The sequence below is a fragment of the Salvia hispanica genome, chromosome 3 (assembly GCF_023119035.1).
Source record: "Salvia hispanica cultivar TCC Black 2014 chromosome 3, UniMelb_Shisp_WGS_1.0, whole genome shotgun sequence".
NCBI lineage: Eukaryota > Viridiplantae > Streptophyta > Magnoliopsida > Lamiales > Lamiaceae > Salvia > Salvia hispanica.
In genome coordinates this window covers 31,854,337-31,878,116 of record NC_062967.1, presented here as the reverse complement: position 1 = coordinate 31,878,116, position 23,780 = coordinate 31,854,337, and the positions used below count along the sequence as shown (strand labels likewise).

General features: G+C 32.9%; 3 protein-coding genes across 4 annotated transcripts; all 3 read left to right on the top strand.

The window, feature by feature from the left end:
• The first annotated feature begins 1,827 nt into the window (after positions 1 to 1,827).
• On the top strand, positions 1,828 to 4,239 carry LOC125216785. The gene is made up of 3 exons (XM_048118553.1): positions 1,828 to 2,508; positions 3,010 to 3,250; positions 3,752 to 4,239. Exons 1-3 carry the CDS (start codon positions 1,973 to 1,975, stop codon positions 3,959 to 3,961), a joined length of 987 nt encoding a protein of 328 aa, XP_047974510.1. The 5' UTR covers positions 1,828 to 1,972; the 3' UTR covers positions 3,962 to 4,239.
• An 8,509-nt stretch (positions 4,240 to 12,748) lies between these two features.
• On the top strand, positions 12,749 to 14,299 carry LOC125209880 (golgin subfamily A member 6-like protein 22). Its single transcript, XM_048109457.1, has one exon. The coding sequence runs from the start codon at positions 12,749 to 12,751 to the stop codon at positions 14,297 to 14,299; it is 1,551 nt and encodes a 516-aa protein (XP_047965414.1).
• Positions 14,300 to 19,948: 5,649 nt separating this feature from the next.
• Positions 19,949 to 23,207, top strand: LOC125211100 (glucose-6-phosphate 1-dehydrogenase, chloroplastic-like). Of its 2 annotated transcripts, none has more exons than XM_048110793.1 (10): positions 19,949 to 20,290; positions 20,498 to 20,757; positions 20,876 to 20,970; positions 21,046 to 21,160; positions 21,469 to 21,674; positions 21,771 to 21,920; positions 22,000 to 22,120; positions 22,193 to 22,422; positions 22,491 to 22,691; positions 22,774 to 23,207. In XM_048110793.1, exons 1-10 carry the CDS (start codon positions 20,092 to 20,094, stop codon positions 23,021 to 23,023), a joined length of 1,827 nt encoding a protein of 608 aa, XP_047966750.1. In that variant the 5' UTR covers positions 19,949 to 20,091; the 3' UTR covers positions 23,024 to 23,207. The 2 variants fall into 2 exon arrangements, with proteins under 2 accessions (XP_047966750.1, XP_047966751.1); XM_048110794.1 differs by having other exon boundaries at positions 19,951 to 20,290; positions 20,525 to 20,757.
• The last annotated feature ends 573 nt before the right edge of the window (positions 23,208 to 23,780 follow it).

The following is a 23,780-nucleotide window of genomic DNA, read 5'->3' as shown; positions in this document are numbered from 1 at the left end:
AAGATCCACGTTCTACTATCTTATAAACACACTTTCTATTGCATTTCTTCAAACTCGTATCATGTCAAAACATGCAAAATTTTGTGGAACAAAGAGAGAAAGTAATTAAAAGTATTGTTCTTCCAACTGGAAAATTAAGCAATTCCTTCAAAAAAGAAAAGAAAAGAAAAAGAAAATGAAGCAATTACTTTAGGATGTCTAGAAAGGAAATACAGATCACATAGTAACAAATAATACAGAAAGTATATTAATACTAGAGTATGAATTTAGAACGAATTCTAAGACATACTGATACTATAAGGACTAAGGAGTATATGCGAATTTTCATTTTCACTTGTACACACAATATAGCAATTACCTTTAAATTGATATTTGTAATTCTGAAATTAATTTTAAAATTTTAAGGCACACAAGTTCACATTTGGTACAAATGTGAATGTTTACTATCTGCAAATGGAATAAATTGCAACCCTATCTACAAACAGTGGTGCAGCTAAATTCAAAACAACAAACTTGTTTCCTTTTTTTTAACACACTATAATAATGTAATTATCTGAGAATTTTCATTTTTACTTTTACACATAATATAGCAATTACCTTTTATTTGATTTTGAAATTCTGAAAATTGATTTTAATTTTTGAAGGCAAAAAGCTCACATTTGGTACAAATGTTAATGTTTATTTTCTGCCAATGGAATTAATTGCAATCCTACCTGTAAACAGTGATGCAGCTAAATTCAAAACAATAACGTTCAAAATATCAAAACATAGTCATCCGTAAATTACTAAATTTAGAAATTAATTAGAAAGTATATGACCAAATACTTACCCATTTCTCATCCGCAATTAAGACACATGGGTGTTTTTAAAATGACAATAAATATTGCACTAATTGTTAGTAATTACCATATCAATGCATTGAATTTTTTTTCCTAAAAATGCACAGAAAGAAATACAAAAAAGGCCTTAGAGAAATTATTTGAGTTTTGTCAACTTATTCTCACAGCTTTAAAATAAGTACGAAAAAAGTTTGAAATTTGAATCTAATCATTTATCTGGGAACACAAATTTAAGGAGAAATTGTGTACGATATGGAATTTGATGAATCATATGCAGATATCATCACTAGCGAGTTAAATGATGTCGTGCATTCATAAATGAAATTATATCGTTTGACTAAAAAACATTAACATATATCCAAAAATTGTCTGAATTATTATGTGATAAGTAGTCTTGACAATCGAACGATACCTATGAGTATTCATTCATGTTCGATTTTAAACATATATCCGAAAATTATCACAGTTTATCATCGTGTTTTAAATTGATGACATGTTAATTTTATCGTGCAACTAATTACTCTGTTGAGCTAGCTAGAAACCCAAATGTTTGAGATTAGAGTTGAAAATTTGTAACATCACAAAATTTTAATCTGATTAGTCGCATACAATTAATCCAAACTTGAGAACGATACCAAAACCTAATGAAGTAGCATAATTGATTGACGTCAGTCACTACACGTAAGCTACTATAAATTTTTTTAAACAAGCTACTACACGTCAGTCACTACACGTAAGCTACTACAATTTAATAATTATTTTATAATTAATATAGAAAGTACAAAATGTAACAAAAATTCCACGAAATTTCTATCATTTTGAAACGAAAATATTCCACCAAAATTTGTAATACGCGGTATAGTTTTCAGGTTCCCGCCGTAAGCGATTACCAACTAGTCAACTATTTCCTAGAAAGCCACACGAACCAATCACATCGAGCCACGTGTCGGAATGTACCTCCCTCACACGCTTAAATACCCGCCTCGATTCCCACACGTGTGTCATAATCTATCCGTTAACCCTAATTTCCCTCTCCTACCCCCTCTCTCTCTCTCTCCCTAACGTCTCTTTTCCAAGAAAAAAAAGAAAACGTAAAAAAAAAGAAAAAAATAAATTAAAAAAACTCGAAAAAAATGGGAAAGCTAATCTGCGACTCCACGGCGTCGTCTCCGGTGATCCCATGGCGCGATCCGACCACCACCCCCTCCGCCGATCAGGCGTCGGTGCCGCCGCCGGAGATCGCGTGGGAGAGCGTGCCGGGGCTGGAGGACCAGCAGAAGCGGCACCTCACGCGCCTCTACACCAAGGGGGTCCTGTGGAAGCATCCCGAGGACAAGAGCCTCAACATTGTGTTCCGCCTCGTGCACGGCGGAGAGGTCGAGGCGGACGGGAACTGCCTCTTCACGGCGGCGCGTAAGTCCATGGGGATCGATTGCGCGGCGCGTGAGCTGCGGCTGAGGACGGTCAAGAGATTCGTCGAGGATCTTGGATCGGTGGACGTGGAGACGAGGAGGTTCATCGAATCCGCGATTAGGAACATGTACGCGCCGGATCTGAAGTCGGGGTGGGGGATCCATGTCGTCCAGGAGGTTAAGATGCTGGCGAAGAAGGAAGATCGGGAGAAATTGGATTCCGCCATTGATGAGCTGGTTCAGCTAGGTATGCAGAGGTATGTGTACCGATTTGTTTTCCGATCTGGTCAATTTCTTAGATCTGGTTTTGTATGAAGACCAAATGTGATTCATTACCCTAATTTTTCTCTCCCTAGTCTTGAGTTTCATAAATCTGGATTAAAACTGATGCAATTTATTTTTCATTTTTTATGCATTATTTGATTTGACTGTTTGGACAATGCCTCTTGTTGTTGTTGGAAAGAATACTCAAAATTAGGGAAATACATTAGAATATAAAATTGAATACATTTGGATTAACGAATTTTGTGTTTGAGCGATTCAGAGATTAATTTAATTTTTTCTTAATCTCTACTAGTCTCTCAGATTTATAGAATTCATTTTCGATATATTGAAATACATTGGCCATTTCTGGAGATCTTTGGCCATTTCTGGAGATCTTTGATAGGAGAAAAAGACTTGTCAAAATCTTACAATGTTGCATATATTCATATGGGTATTGTGTTATTCTGATTGTTGGTTTTTGGAAATGATTGAAGAGAAATGGCTGCTGAGTCTATTTACAAAGAAAGATGTATAGCTGTGGATGATGGGCTGAGTTGGGCCAAGTACATGTCAATATCAGGATCCGGTGAGGACGAATACCATATCATCAATCTGCAGTACACGGAGGAGGGTCTACTGACGGTTGATGAGAACAGAAATGGCCATTCCGCGGCCTTTGGTGATGACATAGCCATAGAGTGCCTCGCTACTGAGTTCAAAAGAGAAATCTTTGTGGTAAGAATGCATTCGTTTTGCTCTGCAATGTGCACTCATCAAGATGGATACGATATAGGGTGATTGATTTGGTGCTCGGTTTTAGTGATTTTTCGACCTACTATCTATATCTATCATACTCTTACCTTAGCCACATTACAACCTAGATTTGAAGACCTTGTGTCATGAATCTTACTCGATTATGTGAAGATGTTTGATTTTAAATTCATGAATTTGCTAAATGATCGTTGTTTGATGAATCGATAATGAGTTTGAGTTGTGAAAGATTATGCTTGGCCTTATTGTATGGTGCACAACGTAGGGTGATTTAATTTTGTGATCGATTTTTGTGGTTTTCTACCTACCATCTATATCTATCCCCACCCGTACCTTAGAAACATTACAATCTAAATTTCAAGACCTTTTGATTCATTTGTTGATGCTTTTATATTGTGATGAATCAATGATGATGGTTTGAGTTGTCTACTTGTCTTGGCCTTATTGAGTTATGTATGTATGCAGCTGCAAGCGCACGGATCAGATGCAATGGTTGACGAAGACAACTGTGTGTTCTTCTTGCCTCATCGGCCAAGAAGTGAGATTTGTGAGGCGCCGTTGTTTCTGTTCATGAAAGGGACGGGATGGTGTGGAGCCGGAGCAGATCATTACGAGCCTTTGGTGGCGCATCGGTCAGTGCTGAGCTCGATGGAGAAAGTAGCCTTGGTGCTCTAGAGGGTTTGGTTTAACCATTTTTGTAGGCTATTGTTGGGAAGATTGGGATCGATTCTTTTCTAATTATTCAAGTTTTGGTTGACAAGATTTGTGATTTATTTTTTGTTTTTTGGCATGGGAAGTTGTAGTTTTAGAGCGGCCTTTTGTTTTTGTAGTGTATTGTGAGGGTAGTTTAGAACTGAAACTGATCTTCTGTTGTATTGTGGGAATGAGCATTCTCTTCATTCTATTCAACTTGGACTTTTTTCATTTTATAATATCGTGAAATCAGGTTTTTATGGTTTTTTTCGCCAATTATGTTGCAAGTCTGATTTTAGCTCTGAATTATAATTATTGTTTGATTTTAGTAGTCATTTAAATCACTAACTTCAATTTAATTTTGATGCCTATACCATTTGAAAATGAAATACAGGGAGTATTACACTGAGATAAACAAATTTTGATTTTAGCTCTGAATTATAATGGAGTATTAAATTAAGAGAAATTTAGGATGTATTTGTTCTAATTATCAGACTTTAAGAGATTAATATTGTATATTGTCATTATCTTATTTATCTTTGTTGTATTAGGATTGCTTGATTTAAGGTAGCTATTGTTTTGCTTAAACTCAAATTTCGACGAGATATATTAGCTTTTTGTGTCGGAATATATTATACACGCGGTGCTTAAACTCAAATTTCATGGATAACAATTCAAAATATTATTTAAGATAAACTAAAAGTTGAGGACAAAATCTTATTACTGTTAAATAAGAGGAGCACAATATTTTTTGTTAAGAATATAACAATTCTTAAAATAAAAGGATGACTTTAATAGTCTTAAAGATAGATAATTAATCCCACTATCCCAAAGACTCTATGGGCATCTCTAGAAGAAATAGGTAAATTGAGAATTTCATATCTACTACTCCTACTTCTTTATAAAATTAAATGCATCCCCTTGAAATCGTGCATTTTAAGAGAAGGTAAATTGAATTTTAGGTCAAATGAGATTCTATTTGCACTTTTTTTTTTACCTATTCATCTACTCCCCCGTCTATACATATATAAAAGGAGAATTTTGGGAGTATTTATGAAATTATCAAAGAGAATTTTGGAGTATTTATGGAATTATAATTTAAGTTTAAATATATAATTTAGATACTATAATGTAGACATTTAAGAATGAAAACTATACTATAGACGTTGCCTTCCCATGCTTTGAATCATTTCACACTTTCCATTCAATATTATTAATACTGGAAAATTAAATAAGTTTTTAATTATCTAATAAACTTTAGGCGTTTTCCATTGATTTAATAATAAGTTTTTAATTAGCTAATAAAGTTTAGGCATTTTACGTTATAAATTTCTTTATGACTATTGAGAAATCATGTAACCGCCTATTCCATGGCCACTTTGAAGTTTGGACCAATCAATTGACAATCTATACATATAATTTTGAATGATTTCAAGCATGAATAGAATATTAAAAAATTGTAACAAATTGATAATATGAAATGCTCCGTATAAATTTGGGACTCATGTGCATAAATGGCGTGAGTAATGGAATATGATCATGGTAGCCTTTGGCTTTTCACCTCTTTTAAACTTAATTATCTTAATTTTATTGTTTAAGATGTGCCTTTCTATATTTTTATTTTATGCCTATAAAAGGCTTGAATTGTATATGGAATACACATCACTAAAAGCATCCTTCCTCATTTCTCAAGTGCTCTACATTGCGTATTTTATAAGGAGCACTGTATTGCTTGATTTTCGAAGTTCCAACAACTTTTTCAGCGCATAGCGGGTTTGAAGTGTTTCTATATGATAGTAAGAAGTCATTTTATTTTTGGAGATAATACGTCAATCCGAGAGCTTTAGCACAAAATAATTTGTCTTATGGAAAGATGACTTTCCTCGACTCGACTTACAGTTCGTATTTTTTTTAATATTTTCATTATACTTTTCATTCCTTGTACGCTTGCTTTTTTTCAATTGTAATAGTTAGAGTATCACTTGTATATGGTTAAGAATTTTATCTAAATATTTCTAACAATTCTTAAGGGAATTGAGACATCCCTAATACATTTCATCTTTACGCAATTTATTAATAGTACTATTCTTTATTAAAATTGAGAAAGCGAAAATGTTTTAATATTTAACTTTTTGATAATTAGAAAAAAGTAAAGTGGAAAAAGTTTTTAAAGAATTTGTCTAGAATATTAATAGAATATTAATTGAGTAATTCTCATAAATTTACTAAGTACATACTTACAATTTACTAGAATGATTTCATAATTTAAATGTAAACCCACCACAATTTTAATCTTTCTTTTTGGATACAACAATTTTTGTGTATCTACTAAAAATATTTTTATGTACCCAAACTTGCAAAGTATAGTTTAACTTACGTATTTAATACAATGTTATAAACTTACAATTTCTCATAGAAAAATATACTACTTATTTATTTAGATAGTTATATACATATATACTTATTTACTTTAAAAATCATAGTATATGAAAATGAAATTAGTAACTTAAAAAATTTGTACATCTAAGACCATTTTAAAGCTTAAAGTCATGAGAAATAATTTGGTGACGTTAGAACTATTTTTAAATTATATCATAATGAAACTATCACTTTTAAATCCTATTCGGAGGATCATTCTGTTAACTGATGTTAGTTCATATTTTAACTTTTTTTTACAAGTGTAGCTTCAACAAAATACTTCGGCTCCAATAAATAATAACATTGGGTGAATAAATGCTTGGATGAATGCAAGCAAGATTTATTTTTGTTTACCGTTCACATAGCTCTATTGTAAAACACTTTCTTGATATGAACATTTAAACATATTTACAGCCAAGATTCAGGTAAAAAAAAACCTTTACTATCAGTAAGGATTATCAAGTAGACCGACCCAGTGTAAGATATCGAATATCGAATACATATCTAAAACTTCAAAATAGATAAGTGATCAACAAAGTAAAATTGAACTGGGACAAAGGGAAAATTTTATTGATATTTGGCTCATTTGTTGGTCATGATGAGTATATTTTAAAGTTAAGGGTTTAGAATTTAGGTTTCAAGGTTAGGGTTTTTAGTGTATAGGGTCACTATATTGCAATGAAATGAAGCTCGACTATAATGGAGTATCTTTTTATAAAATAGATTTCTTAAGAATAAGTAATGTTTATACACTAATAAAATTTACTAGTTTTATCAAAATGTATTATTGTGAGTATATGTTTATAAATAAATTTAAACTTATAGATCCATATAATAATATTTTTTTTATTTAAAATAAATATCTCATATTTTGAAGAAAATAAAACTGACCGTGGCACGGGAGCGATACTAGTTATCTATAAGTATTGAGTTTCTTATTGCTTTTTAGATATAATTAGTATTCATCATCTTATTGCCTATTCATCTACTCCCTCATTATATAATTATCGAGTTTCTTATTGCTTTTAGAATAATAACACACCAACAAAAAAATTTGTTAAAGATATTTTAATATTATTCAGAATGCTAATCTATATTTCTAAATATACCGTCAATATTTTAAAAAGGTTTTTATTTTTTAAGTCTCAACTAAAACTAGAAAACGTAAATAAAAGCACCTTTAAAAAAGCAAATATTAAATTAATTTTATTCTTAATTCAGGAATACTTTTATAAAATATTGTTATTTTTTAAAATTTTCCAACTCAAATAATTATGTCTCAATATTATATCCTTAAAAGATGTATAATACTATGTTTTTTTAGTTACACTTCTTATCAAAACTGGATATAAAATTACTTATATTTCACTTTTTGTATTCATGGTATTATGTATATTTATTTTGATTACATTCTTTAACCATTATTAATAGTAATAAATAAATTTAAATTTAAAAACCGTGCACATTAATCTCTCTATGACACCAATTAAAACACACTAATTTAATAAAGTTGTTTACAAATTATGGGGACCATTCAATATGCAAGCTGTATCCAGCGCAGCTATACAATTGCGGCCAAAAACGCCCTGAATAAATTTTTTGTCACACTGCCTTGTCGTATAGTACTATTATTATTACACGCCATTCAATGCACCCCATTACTCTAGTGGTGTCCTATATTTATTTGTTAACTTCACGTTTTTTTAGTTTTTTTTTTCACTCCCTTCGTCCCGATTAAGAGTTACACTTTGATCGGACACGAATTTTGAAAAATGTAAAAAAAAATTAGTTGAAAAAGTTAGTGGAATATGAGATCCACATTTTTATATTGGTTTTATAATAAAATGTGAGTAAAGTGAATTAGTAGAATGTGAGACCTACTTACTATTTATAGTAAAAATGATGAATGACTCTTAATTGAGGACGGATCGAAATGGAAAATGACTCTTAATCGGGGACGGATGGAGTAGATTACATTTTTATTAGTCCTGGTATTTTAATTTAAAACAAGGTTCATCGTGTTTTTATCTCATATTATAGGATAAAAGATATGGAAAATGAGGGAAATTGGCATTTACTACATCTTAGTAGGACTAGTACTCCCTCCGTCCTAAGATATTAGACCCCTTTCTTTAGGGTACATGAATTTAGGAGATAGTTGTTAGTGGTGTAAGCGGAGTTGGTAGTAGAGTAAATTTTTACCATAAATAGAAATGGTTCAAATGTATTGGGACACACCAAAGTGGAATAGGCTAATATCTTGGGACGGAGGGAGTAATTTTTATTTCATATTTTCGGATAAAAGATATGGAAAATGAGAGGAATGAAGAACACTAGCAAACCAATAGTATATACCAATGAAAAAGAATGGGAAAGAGAGAGGCTGCTTATGACAAATTATCTACTCCCTCCGTCCCTGATTAAGAGTCACACTTTGACCGGACACGAGTTTTAAGAAATATAAAGAAAAATTAGTTGAAAAAGTTAGTGGAATGTGAGATCCACTTTTTAATATTGGTTTTATAATAAAATGTGAGTGAGTGAGTGAGTTAGTGGAATGTGAGACCTACTTACTATTTATGATAAAAATGAAGTGTGATTCTTAATTGAGGACGGACCAAAATGGAAAAGTGTGACTCATAATCGGGGACGGAGGGAGTATATTCTATTCTACTAAAATATGTGAAAATAATTATACTAATAAACAGTAGGCATATTATGTATCAACAATTTTCTAAAATTGAAAAACACATCCCAAAAGTTAGTATCGAGAGTGCTCAAAAATCAGGTATATGTGCCTAAATTCCTAATATTACCTTAGTACCTAAGCTAACGTCATGGAGTATATATTTGCGCCTTTTCTTTTTTGAAAATCCATCAATTTCTTGAAAAGCTAGCAAACCTTTACAATTAATTTCCATCAAATAGAGTAGCTTACCTAAAATATAGAGTTGTGACCTAAGAATAAAGTTGGAACCGGAACTGATAAAAATAGACTTAATTGGAAAATGCAACCAAATTAAATATGCCTAAATTAGAGAAAAGTTTAAGGTTCAACTTGCATTGTAGTGCCTAAATAGATAGTTGGATATATGGAGTATAGTTTATACCACATGTATTTTTGGTCTCATTAGAAGTACTTAGTTTCTTGATTGAGATAATTTATACATATACCACATATAAATATAAAAACATAGTCCCATTTATAGGCAATGCAATGTCTTAATTACTAAAACCATAATCCATTGTAGTTTCTGGTAATTTTGGACTCATCTACCTGGATTTTGGTGCCTTATACCTAAATGTAATACTAATGCAATTACCAGAAAAATAATAAAATCTGGTCCGTTGCAACTTTGAATACTACTAGAAAGTTTAAATTTGTGTCTCAATTATTTAGTGGTGAATTTTTCAGCCAAATTACATGATGGACAAATTAAATTTGATAAAATTTCATGAATATTCAAATAAGTTGCCCTAATAAAAACGATAAGTAAAAATATAAATGAGTATTTGATCATGAATCATGAATCATACTTGTGTGGTTTGTCTAATGCCTAAATCTCTTTGATTCCTTCCTCGAAGCTTCATGTAAGAATATTCATTTCCAACTTTTACTAATTTATGCTTACTTTTATTTCTTTACCACCAATCAAAAGCATTAATCTATTTGACTCAATGGGCATTCAAAGCATTCGTCTATTTAACTCTGTGGGCATAAATGAACATCGTGGTTTTGTTAGAATAATGATATGTACATGTTGGAGAAAATGGAGAAGAACTCAATTTGTTGAAGACAATATTATTGCATAAACAAACTGCTGCAATTGGTATAAGATACACTGGTTAAGGTGGACTCGAGGCGACGCACGAAACAGACTCTACGTTGCAATGAATCTACTCGGAACTGAGTACTAGTCCTACAACTCGTGTATATCTTGTATGAATGAGTGCTCGAATCTAGGTTCGAATTGATTTTTGAATGACGTGAGTACTAAGTGTAAAATTGTGCATGAAACTGAACATTTTCTGAAGGGATAATAATCATTTGAATCACGAATGTTAAGTCATTTTCAAATTGATCTTATAACTTTGAAAATAAATTATTAAATTTCAAAGTTTCATATTCCGTGCTCAAAATGATGTAGTTAGTGAGACTTCGAACTATATTGTTTAATTAAAATAAAAAAATACTTACGTTGATAAAAAAAATAAATTCCGAGCATCGCTAGAACACAGTCGTTTTGCATATCGAATGACATATTTGTAATTTTATTGATATTTCATTTTATTTGAATTCGAATTATGACAATGGATCACGCATGCATCATATATATCTCTATTTCCATTTAGATAAACTTGAAGAAAAATAAAGTAAGAGTCCTATCTCCTAAGTTATGAAGGTGAAGTACATATGATAAATCAAAATGAATAAAGTTCATATATGGAAAAGACGTGAAAAGGATGGACCTAGTTAATAAAGTGTTAAATTTTACAACCATCTTTGTTTGGCCGATATTCAAAGCACTTCAATTATTTGGAGTAAAGCCAAACGAAATCAACAGGAAACACACACCTTCAACTCTTTCCATATTTTTTTCCACCACCAATTAAAGTGGGTTATTTCTTCTTTTTACTTTCTACATATAAAAAATACTAGTGATTGTCATTGTTAGAAGTCATCTTTGTTTAGAATTATTTAATACTAGTATAAATTTTATCTTTTCTTCACAATTGTTGTCTTGAAGGACTCTAGCTAGATATACTTGCAAAGAAGATCAAACGTGAACTTCTAATGGACGGAAGCAATGGCGGATCCGGCCGGTTGGGGTCGACCTACCCCATCACGGACCCATGAACATTCCATTAAATTTTCGACGATGACGACTACACTACCTCTAATGTTTTTTATGTCAACGGCGGCTTTTTTTTACTGTAATTGATCCCACGAGTTCTATTTACTGGTCAATGACGATGACCAACCTCATATCAGCCACTCCTTTCACATCACATTTGTTTTCGTTAAGCAAAAGGCTCTATCTAAATAACGGTGAGCAAGCAATCCAAAACTACTTAGCTCAAAGAACTCAACCTAACTCGAAGTAGCAGATGAGGGCACATATTCCTTCAAAGAAACACACAAAACACGCAAAAACCCATGCAACAAGCAACACCAGGGAACAAATTAAAGCGCTAAACAACAAACCGAAAGTAAGAAGAAGGTCACTTCTTTGAAGATATTTGATTGCATTCTTGGTCCTAAGCTTGTGATCTGACCATCTTCTAATCCTGACCAGCTCTTTGTATATTTGCCCTGATATAGGAAAGGAAACTTTGGACACCACCTTTTTATCCATGAACCTAGCCTCCAAAGTAGTAGCCTTTTGTCTCTCAATTTGGATCCATTTTCTATAAGATAATTTTATTCTCGAGCCACCAGATGGACCATGCTATCAAGTATAAGGAAGGTTCATTACTTTCTATTATTCTTTGAGCAAGCGGAAGGATAAACTCGAACATATTTTCATTTGTATTTCATAATATTTTCTTAATTATTTATAGAGTTATAGTAGTATTTTTTTTCTAATTTTTGCAGCCTTCTATGAGTAGGGTTCGCTCCTATATATGAATCTTTTTGTTATTCACAAATTTATATGGTGGATTCTTTCCTGGTGGCCATATTACTAAACACATCCACACTTTGAGTAACATCTCAGTGACTAGTGAATCACAACTTTTAGTCTAACATGCACCCAAAGTTAATCGAATTATGATCTATTCATTGGAGGGAAAACATGCATATTATCAATTCAATAGTCTACATCGATCGTCTCACTTGCCGAACAAAACTTCGTTAGCTTTATAACAATGAAGATAAATTCGATAGTGTGTTTGTCTTTGTCTACTTGTTGGTTTCGTATTTTCGTTGTTTTATTGTTACTTTTTTTTGTTCTGAACTGCTTTTATACTACTACTATTTTGTTCGTCATATCCACGGCTTGAGCATTTAATAAGAAAAGTAATTGCAAAACACATGGCAAGGTTTAAAAACCAAAGAACTAAAGTCATACAATGCACTCACTGTACATGGATGGTAACAATGTTATGAAGTGCTTTTCGAAAAATTAAAGTAGTCTTTTTACACACCAACTTTTATTAAAATAATTCATGCAAAAGAAGCATGTGTTGTGTCTAGATTTTGAATATCTCTCTCTCCCCCACAAAATCCTACTAGTATATAAATACCCCTTTCCTTTCTTCACATCTTTCAAACAAGTGGAATAAGCTAGGGGATTTGAATTTCTCTCTCCACAAACCTAAAATCCACTCTTTCTTCCTCTCATAATCACAATGGATCCTTGTTCAATCAAGCACCAAAAAACCCAAGCCATGAAAACCTACAAGAAGAGGGCTATGATTGTTTACAATCTTGTTCTCTACACACTCACTTCTATCATCACTTGCTTCTTCTTCTCCTCTCCCTTTTGGTTCCCTTCCATCTCCGGCCACTTTGTCTTTTCCTCTCTCTCGGACAAAGTTTCACTTTGTTTCAATGCCAAATGCTTCTTTGTCGTGGGAAATCTCATCGTCTTGATCCTCGTTTGGGAGTCCAAGCTGAAGCGATCACCTCCTTCACCAGATATCTATGATGAATATGTTGCGAGGAGTCGAAGCACCAACATCCATAGGGAGAAAAGTGTAGTTGGTGGTGAAAGTGGGATGGTGAAACCTAGGGTTAAAAAAGAGGAGAGGGTTAAGTTGGGAATGAGGAGTAGCAAAAGTGCGGTTTGGGGTGAAAGTGGGATGGTAGAAGGTGAAAATAGCATCAAGGTTAAAAGAGATGAGGGGCTTCACGATGGTGAAAAGATAAAAGTGGGGTCGATGAGGAGTAGCAAAAGTGCGGTTTGGGGTGAAAGTGGGATGGTGAAAAGTGAAAATATTATCAAGGGTGAAAACGAGGGGTTTCACAATGGTGAAAAGATGAAAGTGAGGTCGATGAGAAGTAGCAAAAGTGCTGTTTGGGGTGAAAGTGGGATGGTGAAAAGTGAAAATATTATCAAGGCAAAAAAGAAGGAGGGGTTTCACGATGGTGAAAAGATGAAAGTGAGGTCAATGAGGAGTAGCAAAAGCACGGTTTGGGGTGAAAATGAGATGGTGAAAAGTGAAAAAATTGTCAAGGGTGAAAATAAGGAGGGGTTTCATGGCGGTGAAAAGATGAAAGTGGGATCGATGAGAAGTAGCAAAAGTGCGATTTGGGGTGAAAGTGGGATGGTGAAAAGTGAAAATATTGTCGAGGGTGAAAATAAGGAGAGGATTCACGATGGTGAAAAGATTAAAGTGGGATTGATGAGGAGTAGCAAAAGCGCGATTTGGGGTGAAAGTGTGATGGTTAAATGTGAAAATATTGTCGAGGGTGAAAATAAGGAGGGGATTCACGATGGTGAAAAGATTAAAGGGGGATCAATGAGGAGTAGCAAAAGTGCGATTTGGGGTGAAAGTGGGATGGTGAAAAGTGAAAATGTTATCAAGGACAAAAAGAAGGAAGGGATTCACGACGGTGGAAAGATGAAAGTGGGATCGATGAGGAGTAGCAAAAGTGCGGTGTGGGGTGAAAGTGGGGTGGTGAAAATGGAGAAAGCTAAGGGTGAAGAAGAAGAAATGGGAATGGTTTTATTTGATGGGGAGATAGTTGAGAAGGAAACAGCTAGGGTTAAAAAAGAGGAATTTACCAAGAAAAATGAAGAGAAGAAAATGGGGATGAGGAGTTGCAGAAGTGAAACTGAGATTGTGAGATTGGGAAAAACAGTGGCCAAAGAAGAAGAGGAGGAACAGCTTAAAATGTTGAACAAAAGGGTTGAAGATTTCATTGCAAGAGTAAATAAGCAAAGATTAATTGTTTAAAGCTAACGTAGTTTGATCATGGTGGATGTTGATCAATTGCTGCTTTTCCTTTTTATTTTATTTTATTTAGAGATAGACACTATTGTTATGTGATATGCCCTAGTTTAAAACCATTCCGAGACCCTAGTGATCGGAAACTACTAGCAGGGCTTCCCGGGTATTTTCGACGTTTCCGACTTTTAGCATGGTGCTCAGAAACTGCTCGGTATTTTCAAAAGAAATGGTGTGCTCGGCTGCGGGTGCTCAGTAAAACCCGTTTTTTTGTAATGTGAGTACTTATAGGGAAAAAATGCATATTCCAAGTTCCAATTATATGAATAAATATGCATGTTGTTGAGATATTTTCATATGAGTATGAGTTGTAGACATAGTAAATCTAAATTAAAAAGAGATCAATTTAAATATATTCACACATTCTAGTACCAGTTAATAGTAGGATAAAATCGCCCTGCAATATAGTTGGTGTGTCACTACCAAATTTAATACTATCAACAGATTTTGCTTTCAATTTTCAAAACTGGCCAAAATTACTTTTTCATCTTTAATCACATTAGTGACGTATTAATCTCACTACAAAAATAAAGTAGAATCAGATGTGAGAATATATGAACGATGTGGCGTCAGTTAAAGGCCATATAATATTGCAAATCTGATTTGGATTTCACTATTTGCATGACGAAAGAAAGCATGCATTTCATTTCTAAATAATTAAATAGTAGTAATTAATTTTAAATATAAAAATTTAATTAATTAAATATGTATGTTCTACAAAGACATATCTGTATTAATATATGTAATGATAATCAACGACCATTTTATTACTCCATCAAGATTTTCAAAATGATATTTATGAAAATTAGTAACATAAAATCTGTCCTTTAGGAAGAAACATAGGATAGTGGGTTTTAGCTTTACATTTTTCATGCTGGAGTTAGATTTTTGAATAGTTGAATGGGCCAATATAATCATGTGCAAGATATATACAATTAAATAATATTTGTTGAAAAAAAAATCTTTGCTTAGCAACGAAGAGATGCACATTGATTTTTCTCCACAGACATATCACATTCCAAGACCTAATTGAAAGTGAATTCTTTTACCTACTCTGTAGTAGTAGTTATTTCAACATTTAACTTTATGAAAGATAATTTATGCATGCTTAGATGAATAAATCATTTGAGTTGGAAGTTGTGACAATGCTTTGATCTTAAACATAATTACGAAAATTGACTCAATCTTCTTCGCTTGTAAATTATCAAATAATTAAATGCTGACTAACACATTATGTGATAGATTTACATTCTGGAAAACTGTCAATAACGTAGTTTAGGAGATTGCTTTAATCGTGTGCATTAGCTTATGTCATGATATATGTTTTCCATTTGGTTATGTTTTCCTTTCTTTTTTTCATAGGTAAATGAATATAAATTTAAAAATTACGTTATATTTTCTTGTGTAACTGAATTGTCTATTGATTTTATTATGTAGGAGTAGTGTTTTTGGATAAAGCGTTTGATTTTGTTATTTTTATCAATGTTTTATGAATAAGTTGCTTATGAGTTATGTCTACTTTGTTGTTAGTCAAATTTGAGCTCTAATTATTTCTTTTGTGCATAAAATGAATAAATCAACAAAGGGTAGTGCTTTCACTTTTTTCACGAAATATAGGGCTTCAAGTTTTGGTGCTGAAAACGACTCAAGAAAGATAGTTTGACTGCCGGTCCGTATTATAAGGCCGATATATTGATTTGACCTCTAAATGATTTTTATACTACTATGTTTAAGGCACTTCTGCAAAAAGCGACATTGTTTTCATTTTATTAAGGTTGTGATTATAATTGAATTTATACTTTTCTATTGGTCGAGGACTCGAGAGTGAAGAGACATTAACAAGATTATAATTAAATTTATAGTACTACTTTTCATTATAGTAAAGTACTACTACTATAACTGAAGAGACGAATTTTTTCTTTAAGGAATTGTCGGTATATACCTTTCATACTTGAACCTCGTTTTGTGAAATTATTTTTAGTAATGCTATTTTGTCAATTAAAATAAAATAAAGAATAAATTAAGTATATTAAATTTCGCTATAACCACAACGACTGAAATGTAATGCGAAAATCCAAATATGAATATGACTCTTTGACTGAAATACCATTATATACTAGGAGTACTACTCCTCTTTTATATTTTTGTGAAGTTAATAATTCAATCAAAAAGTTTGGCGTAGATTCCACCTAAAAAGACCTTGCACATAGCTAACAGCAACAATGTTGTCTCATGTGGTAGGCGCACGTGGATTTTAAGTATTTGAATATTCGCTATATATAAATATATTCTTTATTTTTCATAAAATATTTGTATATCATGTCGACAAAATACTTTTGGTAGCTCAACTTGTTCGGATCTACTTATATCTCTATAGGTATTTCAATTTTAATTTGATTTGAACATTTTTAAAGTTACTAAAAGTTAATGAATAGTGGACACATGAATCATTGTGTATTAGTATCAACTAGTGTCACACCCCGTGCGATGCACGACCCATTTTATTTTTATTATATTTAAATATGAAAATGACGGAAACTTTAAATGGTTTATATATCCAATACTTTGCAACCACACTCATTGGCTTAGCCTCTATTGATAATAATAATTTTAGTAATAACATCGCTTTCTTCATTGAACGCTGCTATCTTCATCATCAATTACTTTGAAAGATTGTAAGAGTTTTTTCTCTACCTGAGCAAAAACGCTAATTAATCTTTTGAGTTACAAAAATATTGTATGTACGTTTTTACACATTGGAACAGGCGCACAGTTGATTGATGACTGGCTGCTTCTTCATGTCAAACAATATGATCTCCCATATCTTTTCCTTTTTCCTTCACTCTTCTTCATTCGACATGATTTTCTTTGGTTCGTCTTCGTAACATTGTTCTTTCTGTGTTTTGTATTAATGGAAACATTGTTTAGTATTTGTGCTGATGAGTCGAGATTCAACTGCATCAGTGAAGACGGAAAAGAGAGAGAACATTGTTGCTTTGTCAATAAGCTCAATAGTGGGTGGTATTTATAGATGTTTGCTTAGAACATGTTTATCTGTACTGCTTAGCACAAAGCTCGGTATTATTTATATACCAGCTACACCCTTCAATTGCAAATGAAGAAAGAGAAGAGTGAGAAAACCAGCTGCAGCCTGCAAAATAGCGGCTCCTTTTTTTTAAATGCAGAAAAACTCGCTTGGAATTAAAAATTGACTTAAGCGTGTGAAGTTGGGTTTCTTGGTTTTAAGATTATGTTGATAACATAAAACATGTGTTAAATAAATTAATTGGCATTTTTGTGAATATCTTCATGTCACTTTAGATATTGATAGATTATTTTGTTTAGAATAAATAAATATAATTAGAGAGTAAAAAAATATAATTAACAGTTTAATTTGGTCAAAAAATGAGATTAAACCCGTTGACCGTTAAATATTAACGGAATTGTTAACGGAGGACCAATTGTGATCCAATTTGAAATGTACAAGACCCAAAAATTCAAAAGATAATGACCAAGAATCATAAAATGAGCATATGTTCAGGACCAATTTTGGCCCTTATATAAAAAAATATATCTAAAATTTAGCCATAGAAAATCGCTTCCAACATCACACATATATAAATTTTCAATTCAAAAAGGAATATACCCCTACAATCAAGCCCTAATTAAAAACTGTTCTCAACATTACATATATACTACATTTCTTTATATTTCGAAAATTCATTACCTATTCCAATGACATAAATGGAACATAAGCAACATCTCTCCTTTCTTTATTCTTCTTCATTGATGAAAACTTTTCCCATCTCTGTCCGCCGGAAATGCTATCGCCACCTAGCATCTTTGCGACCGTTGTGACTCCCTTCACCACATACATTTCATCCCTTTTTCTTTGTCGCTTAGTTCTTTTTAAAGAAGATCAAAGGTTAGAAAGTTCATTTCTTTTGTAGAAGATTAAGGTTGATCAAGGCAAAGGAATCATGGCATGGTGTAAAGTTTTTTCCTATTATAAGAATAAAAGCATCTAACTCTAATCTTCTATAAAGGAGAAATTGGTGAAATAGTGAAATTTTAGTTACCAAATACCATATAAATATAGTATAAATATCTAAACTTTTCACTTTTCCTAGACGTATAACATTAATATTGCTTTTATGTTGTTTATTAAAATGGATAACATATCATTAATATTTTAAAAGTATATAGTAATATAATGTAACGTATCATAAGAATTAATCCTCCACTAAATCTATTGATATTAGCATTGATCTCCTACCAAATAATAAATTCTAACATCGACTCAATTAAATTTATTAAAACATACAGTAGATTAGTATTGATACAATAATAAAGGACATCAATTTCAAGAAATTTATACATATTTAAAACCGTATACTTTTTCAATATATGTTTTACAATTTTGCACTAACTACATTTAAATTAAATTATAATAGAATTTTTGTTATTTCTTTTAAAACTCTTCTTATATATGTATAAATAGATATAGATTAATAGATGATATTTAATATAATTATTTTCTAATAGTATTACTAACGGTGTTTATTTTTTAATCCAATTCAAGATTATATATCTTTTATATTTTTAATAATGTGTCAATAAGATATATAAACAGTCGTATATTCTTACTAATTCTCTTCCTATTATACACAATCATGAGAGTAATGGTAAATAACTGCAAAAATAATTACTCTAGAATTTATTCATATATGATTGGTAGTTACAAAATTTATAAATATTTAAATTTATACCCAAAATTTATACATATTCAAAATATAGGCCAAAACTGGCCTTTTATATATGTATGTATAGATAGATAGATTATAAAAATAATTACTTTTGCAATAAGTAACTTACATGCAAAAGAAATTTATTGCATAAACTATCTTTCAATAGATTTTAAAATTTGATCAGTGATAGGTTCACAAAGATAGGCAAGGTCCAAATTCTCGTCGCACAAAGCCCAAATAAGTGTTAAGACTTCAAGTAATAGAGTTTTAGAAAACGTTAATCGAATAAAGAAAAATACAAATTGGAAAAAAAGGCCTTCACGTCAATGGTCCGAGGAATCTTGTTTATATATAATGATAAAAAAATTGTTACATTTTTTATATAAATATCTTTAGGAAAATTAATTATATTCTTTTTCATATAATATAATACGACCAAAATTACTAATTTTCCCGGATATTTTGTCATGGTTTGGCACATTTAATTTTTACACATTCATATTTATTAATTACTAAGTCTGTTCCTGAAAATTTGATACATATTACCATTTCGGTCCGTCCCTGAAAATTTGATACACTTCACTTTTACCATTTTTGGTAGTGGACCTCATATTCCACTAATTTATTCATACTCACATTTTATTATAAAACTAATACTTTAAAAGTAGGACCCACATCCCACCAACTTTTTCAACTCACTTTTCATTACATTTCTTAAAATCCGTGTCGTGTCAAAGTGTAGCAAATTTTGGGGGATGGAGGTAGTAAAAAATAGCGAATTAAATGAAAAAAGCAAAATTGAATTTGCATCTTCCCGAGATTCCATTGGCGGAGCCCAAATAGCAACAGAGAATCAGGAGAAAGAAAGCAACCTTTCGGAGCCGTCAAGAGTTTAACCCTTTCGACATTTCCTAAGCTTCATTCCCCTTTTCTCCCTTTTCAATTATCACAATAATCCATTGCTGTTCAACGATTGAACAAAACACTGATCAAATGACTGCTCTCCCTTCACCAAATCACTGCTGCTCCTCTTCCTCATCCGCTTATTCTCTCAATTCCTCTATTGGGTTTCGCCAGATTCATAGAAACATCCCTTTCTCGCTGATTCCTCACAACAAATTTGGGTTAAAAAACGTTTCTTTCCGATCCAAATGCACCCCTTCTCTGCCTGATGCCGTTCTCATGCAAGATGGTCAGTTCTTGTTTGAATTCAATCGCATTGCTCTTGTAAAAATTTGATCTTTTCAATTCTTGAATGCTGATTTATTGATGATGTTCTAATTTGGGATGTTTAGGTTTCATCTTTATTGAATGTATTGAGTCTTGAAATGGAAAAAGGCTGCATTTTGTTATGCTGAATTCTGTGAAATATTGAGATTTAGTACTCACATTTTTGCAGTTGTATCTAAAATTTTGAGCTGTTTAGGTGCTTTGGCAACAAAATTGGTTGCCACCAATGAAGCTTCTTATCCTAAGGAATTGAAGGAGGGGTTGTTGACAGTTAATCCTCCGGAAGAAGATGAAAACACCGTTGATTCGGATGCGAAGGGTGATGGTTCGACTGTCAGTATTACTATTGTAGGGGCCTCTGGGGACCTTGCCAAGAAGAAGATATTTCCTGCTCTTTTTGCACTCTACTACGAGGATTGTCTTCCTGAGGTGTGCCCGTTATCCATGCCATTGTGTCGAGATGCGTATTCATTGCAAAATCGAAGATTGAATATGAAAGTTTTGGCATGTGGTGCTTGATATTGATATGTTTTTTGGTTGATTTCAGCACTTCACTATCTTTGGTTATGCCCGTAGTAAGATGACTGATGCGGAATTGAGAGATATGGTTAGCAGGACGCTCACTTGCAGGATCGACAAGAGGTATTGCTGCTAGTTATTCGCCTACGTTAGGATTAGTCCCCAGGAAATGATCCTTATGGTTCGTGTTTTCTGTAGGGAAAATTGTGGTGAAAAGATGGATCAGTTCTTGAAGAGGTGTTTCTACCACTCTGGTAACTATGACTCTGAGGAAAATTTTACACAGCTTGATGGGAAGCTCAAGGAGCATGAGGTAGTACACTCAACATAGCTTATATTAGTTAGAAATTGGAGGTTTCTAATAGATATGTGCTTATTATGGTTGTTGTGGATTCTGGTTGGTTTTTATTCGTTTAGATGATTCTTCACGCTTCATATTTATGTGTATTTTAAATTACTTAGAGCTATTCTATACACCGAGTCTTTAGTGATAAATGAGGAAATGGTAAACAAGCCCGGATCATAATGTGGAAGTGACAAACTTCCATTTGAGATAGGATAAAGTTGTTCAGGTTGGAGAATACGTCCCTTGTATTTAATTGTAATGATTTGATTCTGTAGGCTGGAAGGATTTCAAATCGACTTTTCTACTTATCAATCCCACCAAACATATTCGTAGATGCTGTAAAATGTGCTAGTCGTTCTGCCTCTTCAGCTAATGGATGGACCAGGGTCATTGTCGAGAAACCTTTTGGTCGAGACTCTGATTCCTCCGCTGCATTGACTAGATCTCTCAAACAATACTTAGAGGAGGACCAAATTTTTAGGTAACTTACGTTGTTGCATAGATTGCATTGTAATCGTACACGAGTGAGTTTCCAGTGTTTGACATGTGCGTTTCTGTGTCTCGTTTACACCTGCAGGATAGATCATTATCTCGGAAAGGAGCTAGTGGAGAACCTTTCCGTCTTACGCTTCTCCAACCTTATTTTCGAGCCGTTATGGTCAAGAAAGTATATAAGGAATGTTCAGCTGATATTCTCGGAGGACTTTGGGACCGAAGGAAGAGGAGGGTAAATATGAAACGTCGAACTGGCACCAAACTTCCCTCCGAACTTTCTCCCACTAAATCGTTTCATGTGTTTGTTTCAGTTACTTCGATCACTACGGAATCATCAGAGATATAATGCAGAACCATCTCCTCCAAATACTAGCGTTGTTCGCCATGGAGACGCCAGTGAGCTTGGATGCCGAAGATATCAGAAACGAAAAGGTATTTCCGTTTATCCTAAATGTGTGAATGAAGTTCTCCATTAAGGTTCGCGACTAATTTTTGATCGATCAGGTTAAAGTCTTGCGGTCCATGAGGCCTATACACGTAGATGATGTTGTCGTAGGACAATACAAGGGTCACACGAGAGGAGGGCAGTCGTATCCCGGATATACAGATGACAAAACAGTGCCTGAGGATAGCTTAACCCCGACTTTTGCAGCTGCAGCGCTATTCATCGATAATGCTCGATGGGATGGCGTACCTTTCCTAATGAAGGCCGGGAAAGCCTTGCACGATAGGAGGTTAGAAAAGTTCGTATCTTTATCGACCCAACTTTTTTTTGTTGTATTTCACTTTTTTCGCCTCACAGGGCTGAGATACGAGTCCAGTTTAGACACGTTCCTGGCAATTTATACAACCGGAACTTCGGCACTAACACTGACCGGGCAACAAATGAGCTCGTAATCCGTGTCCAGCCCGATGAAGCGATATATCTGAAGATCAATAACAAGGTTCCGGGGCTTGGAATGCGATTGGACCGAAGTAATCTCAATCTTCTCTATAAAGCAAGGTATATCGAAAACATCTTTGCAACCGTTGAAAAGATTCCGGTTCGAAATTCTTGACTAATGCGTCGTTGTTATGGTCGATAGGTACGCCAAGGAGATACCGGATGCGTACGAGAGGCTCGTTCTAGATGCCATCGAAGGCGAACGGAGGCTCTTCATCAGGAGCGACGAGCTAGATGCTGCTTGGTCGCTCTTCACGCCGGTGTTGAAGGAGATCGAGGAGAAGAAGGTGATCCCGGAGTACTATCCGTACGGGAGCCGAGGCCCGGTCGGGGCACATTACCTTGCGGCTAGGCACAACGTTAAATGGGGTGATGTTGGCGTTGATGAATGAAATCTTGATCATTTTTTTCTAGCTTACAAATGAGGAATTCTTGTTTTAGGTATTTTTTTGAGTTCATTATTGACTTCACCTTTTGTTGATTAGATTTAGCAAAAGATTTATGTTGAATTATTGTGACTTTGAAGGTGAATTAATGTACTCGTAAGCATTTGTAGGCACATTATATTTTCCTAAATACACTATTTTGCATTATAATTTCATTTTAATAAAATAAATAGTATTACTAAATAAATTGGGTTTAAAATTAATAATATGTAATTAAGAATAAAGTTAATTAATTGTTTGAAATAAAAAAAATACTACTAGCAAAATTGAAGCAACGGAATATAAAATTAAAATTAGTACAACACACAAAATAGAATTTAAATACTAAACAAATTACACAACATTAATAAAAGTACAAACTGAAAAAATAAAAATGCAACCTACTCCACCAATTAAATATAAAAAAATTAACAAAAATGATAAAAAAGAAATATTAAGAACGAAACTAGAATTTGATCATTTCTGCTACCAATTGAGAAATCAGAAATATACGTACATAAAGATAAGATGAGATAAGATATATACTATAAAAGAAGAATAAGAAAGAATAAATTAACTATAATCATGTGATATGGTGCCTCAACTTTAATTTCTTTGTCTCTTTTGCAAAATTATTAAATAATTAGCTACTTTCCCAATTTATTGTCCGATAATATTATGGATTAACTCTGTATCTATGCAGAATCCATCACCGGGGATCTTC

What these genes read in the sequence shown, in the direction of transcription:
- LOC125216785 (XM_048118553.1), top strand. Translation starts at nt 1,973, where the DNA reads ATGGGAAAGCTAATCTGCGACTCCACGGCGTCGTCTCCGGTGATCCCA. An exon ending in GTTCAGCTAGGTATGCAGAG is followed by an intron (nt 2,509 to 3,009) that starts GTATGTGTACCG and finishes AAATGATTGAAG; the next exon opens with AGAAATGGCTGCTGAGTCTA. An exon ending in TCAAAAGAGAAATCTTTGTG is followed by an intron (nt 3,251 to 3,751) that starts GTAAGAATGCAT and finishes GTATGTATGCAG; the next exon opens with CTGCAAGCGCACGGATCAGA.
- LOC125211100 (XM_048110793.1), top strand. Translation starts at nt 20,092, where the DNA reads ATGACTGCTCTCCCTTCACCAAATCACTGCTGCTCCTCTTCCTCATCC. An exon ending in GGAAGCTCAAGGAGCATGAG is followed by an intron (nt 21,161 to 21,468) that starts GTAGTACACTCA and finishes TTGATTCTGTAG; the next exon opens with GCTGGAAGGATTTCAAATCG. An exon ending in AAAGCCTTGCACGATAGGAG is followed by an intron (nt 22,423 to 22,490) that starts GTTAGAAAAGTT and finishes TTCGCCTCACAG; the next exon opens with GGCTGAGATACGAGTCCAGT.
- LOC125209880 (XM_048109457.1), top strand. Translation starts at nt 12,749, where the DNA reads ATGGATCCTTGTTCAATCAAGCACCAAAAAACCCAAGCCATGAAAACC.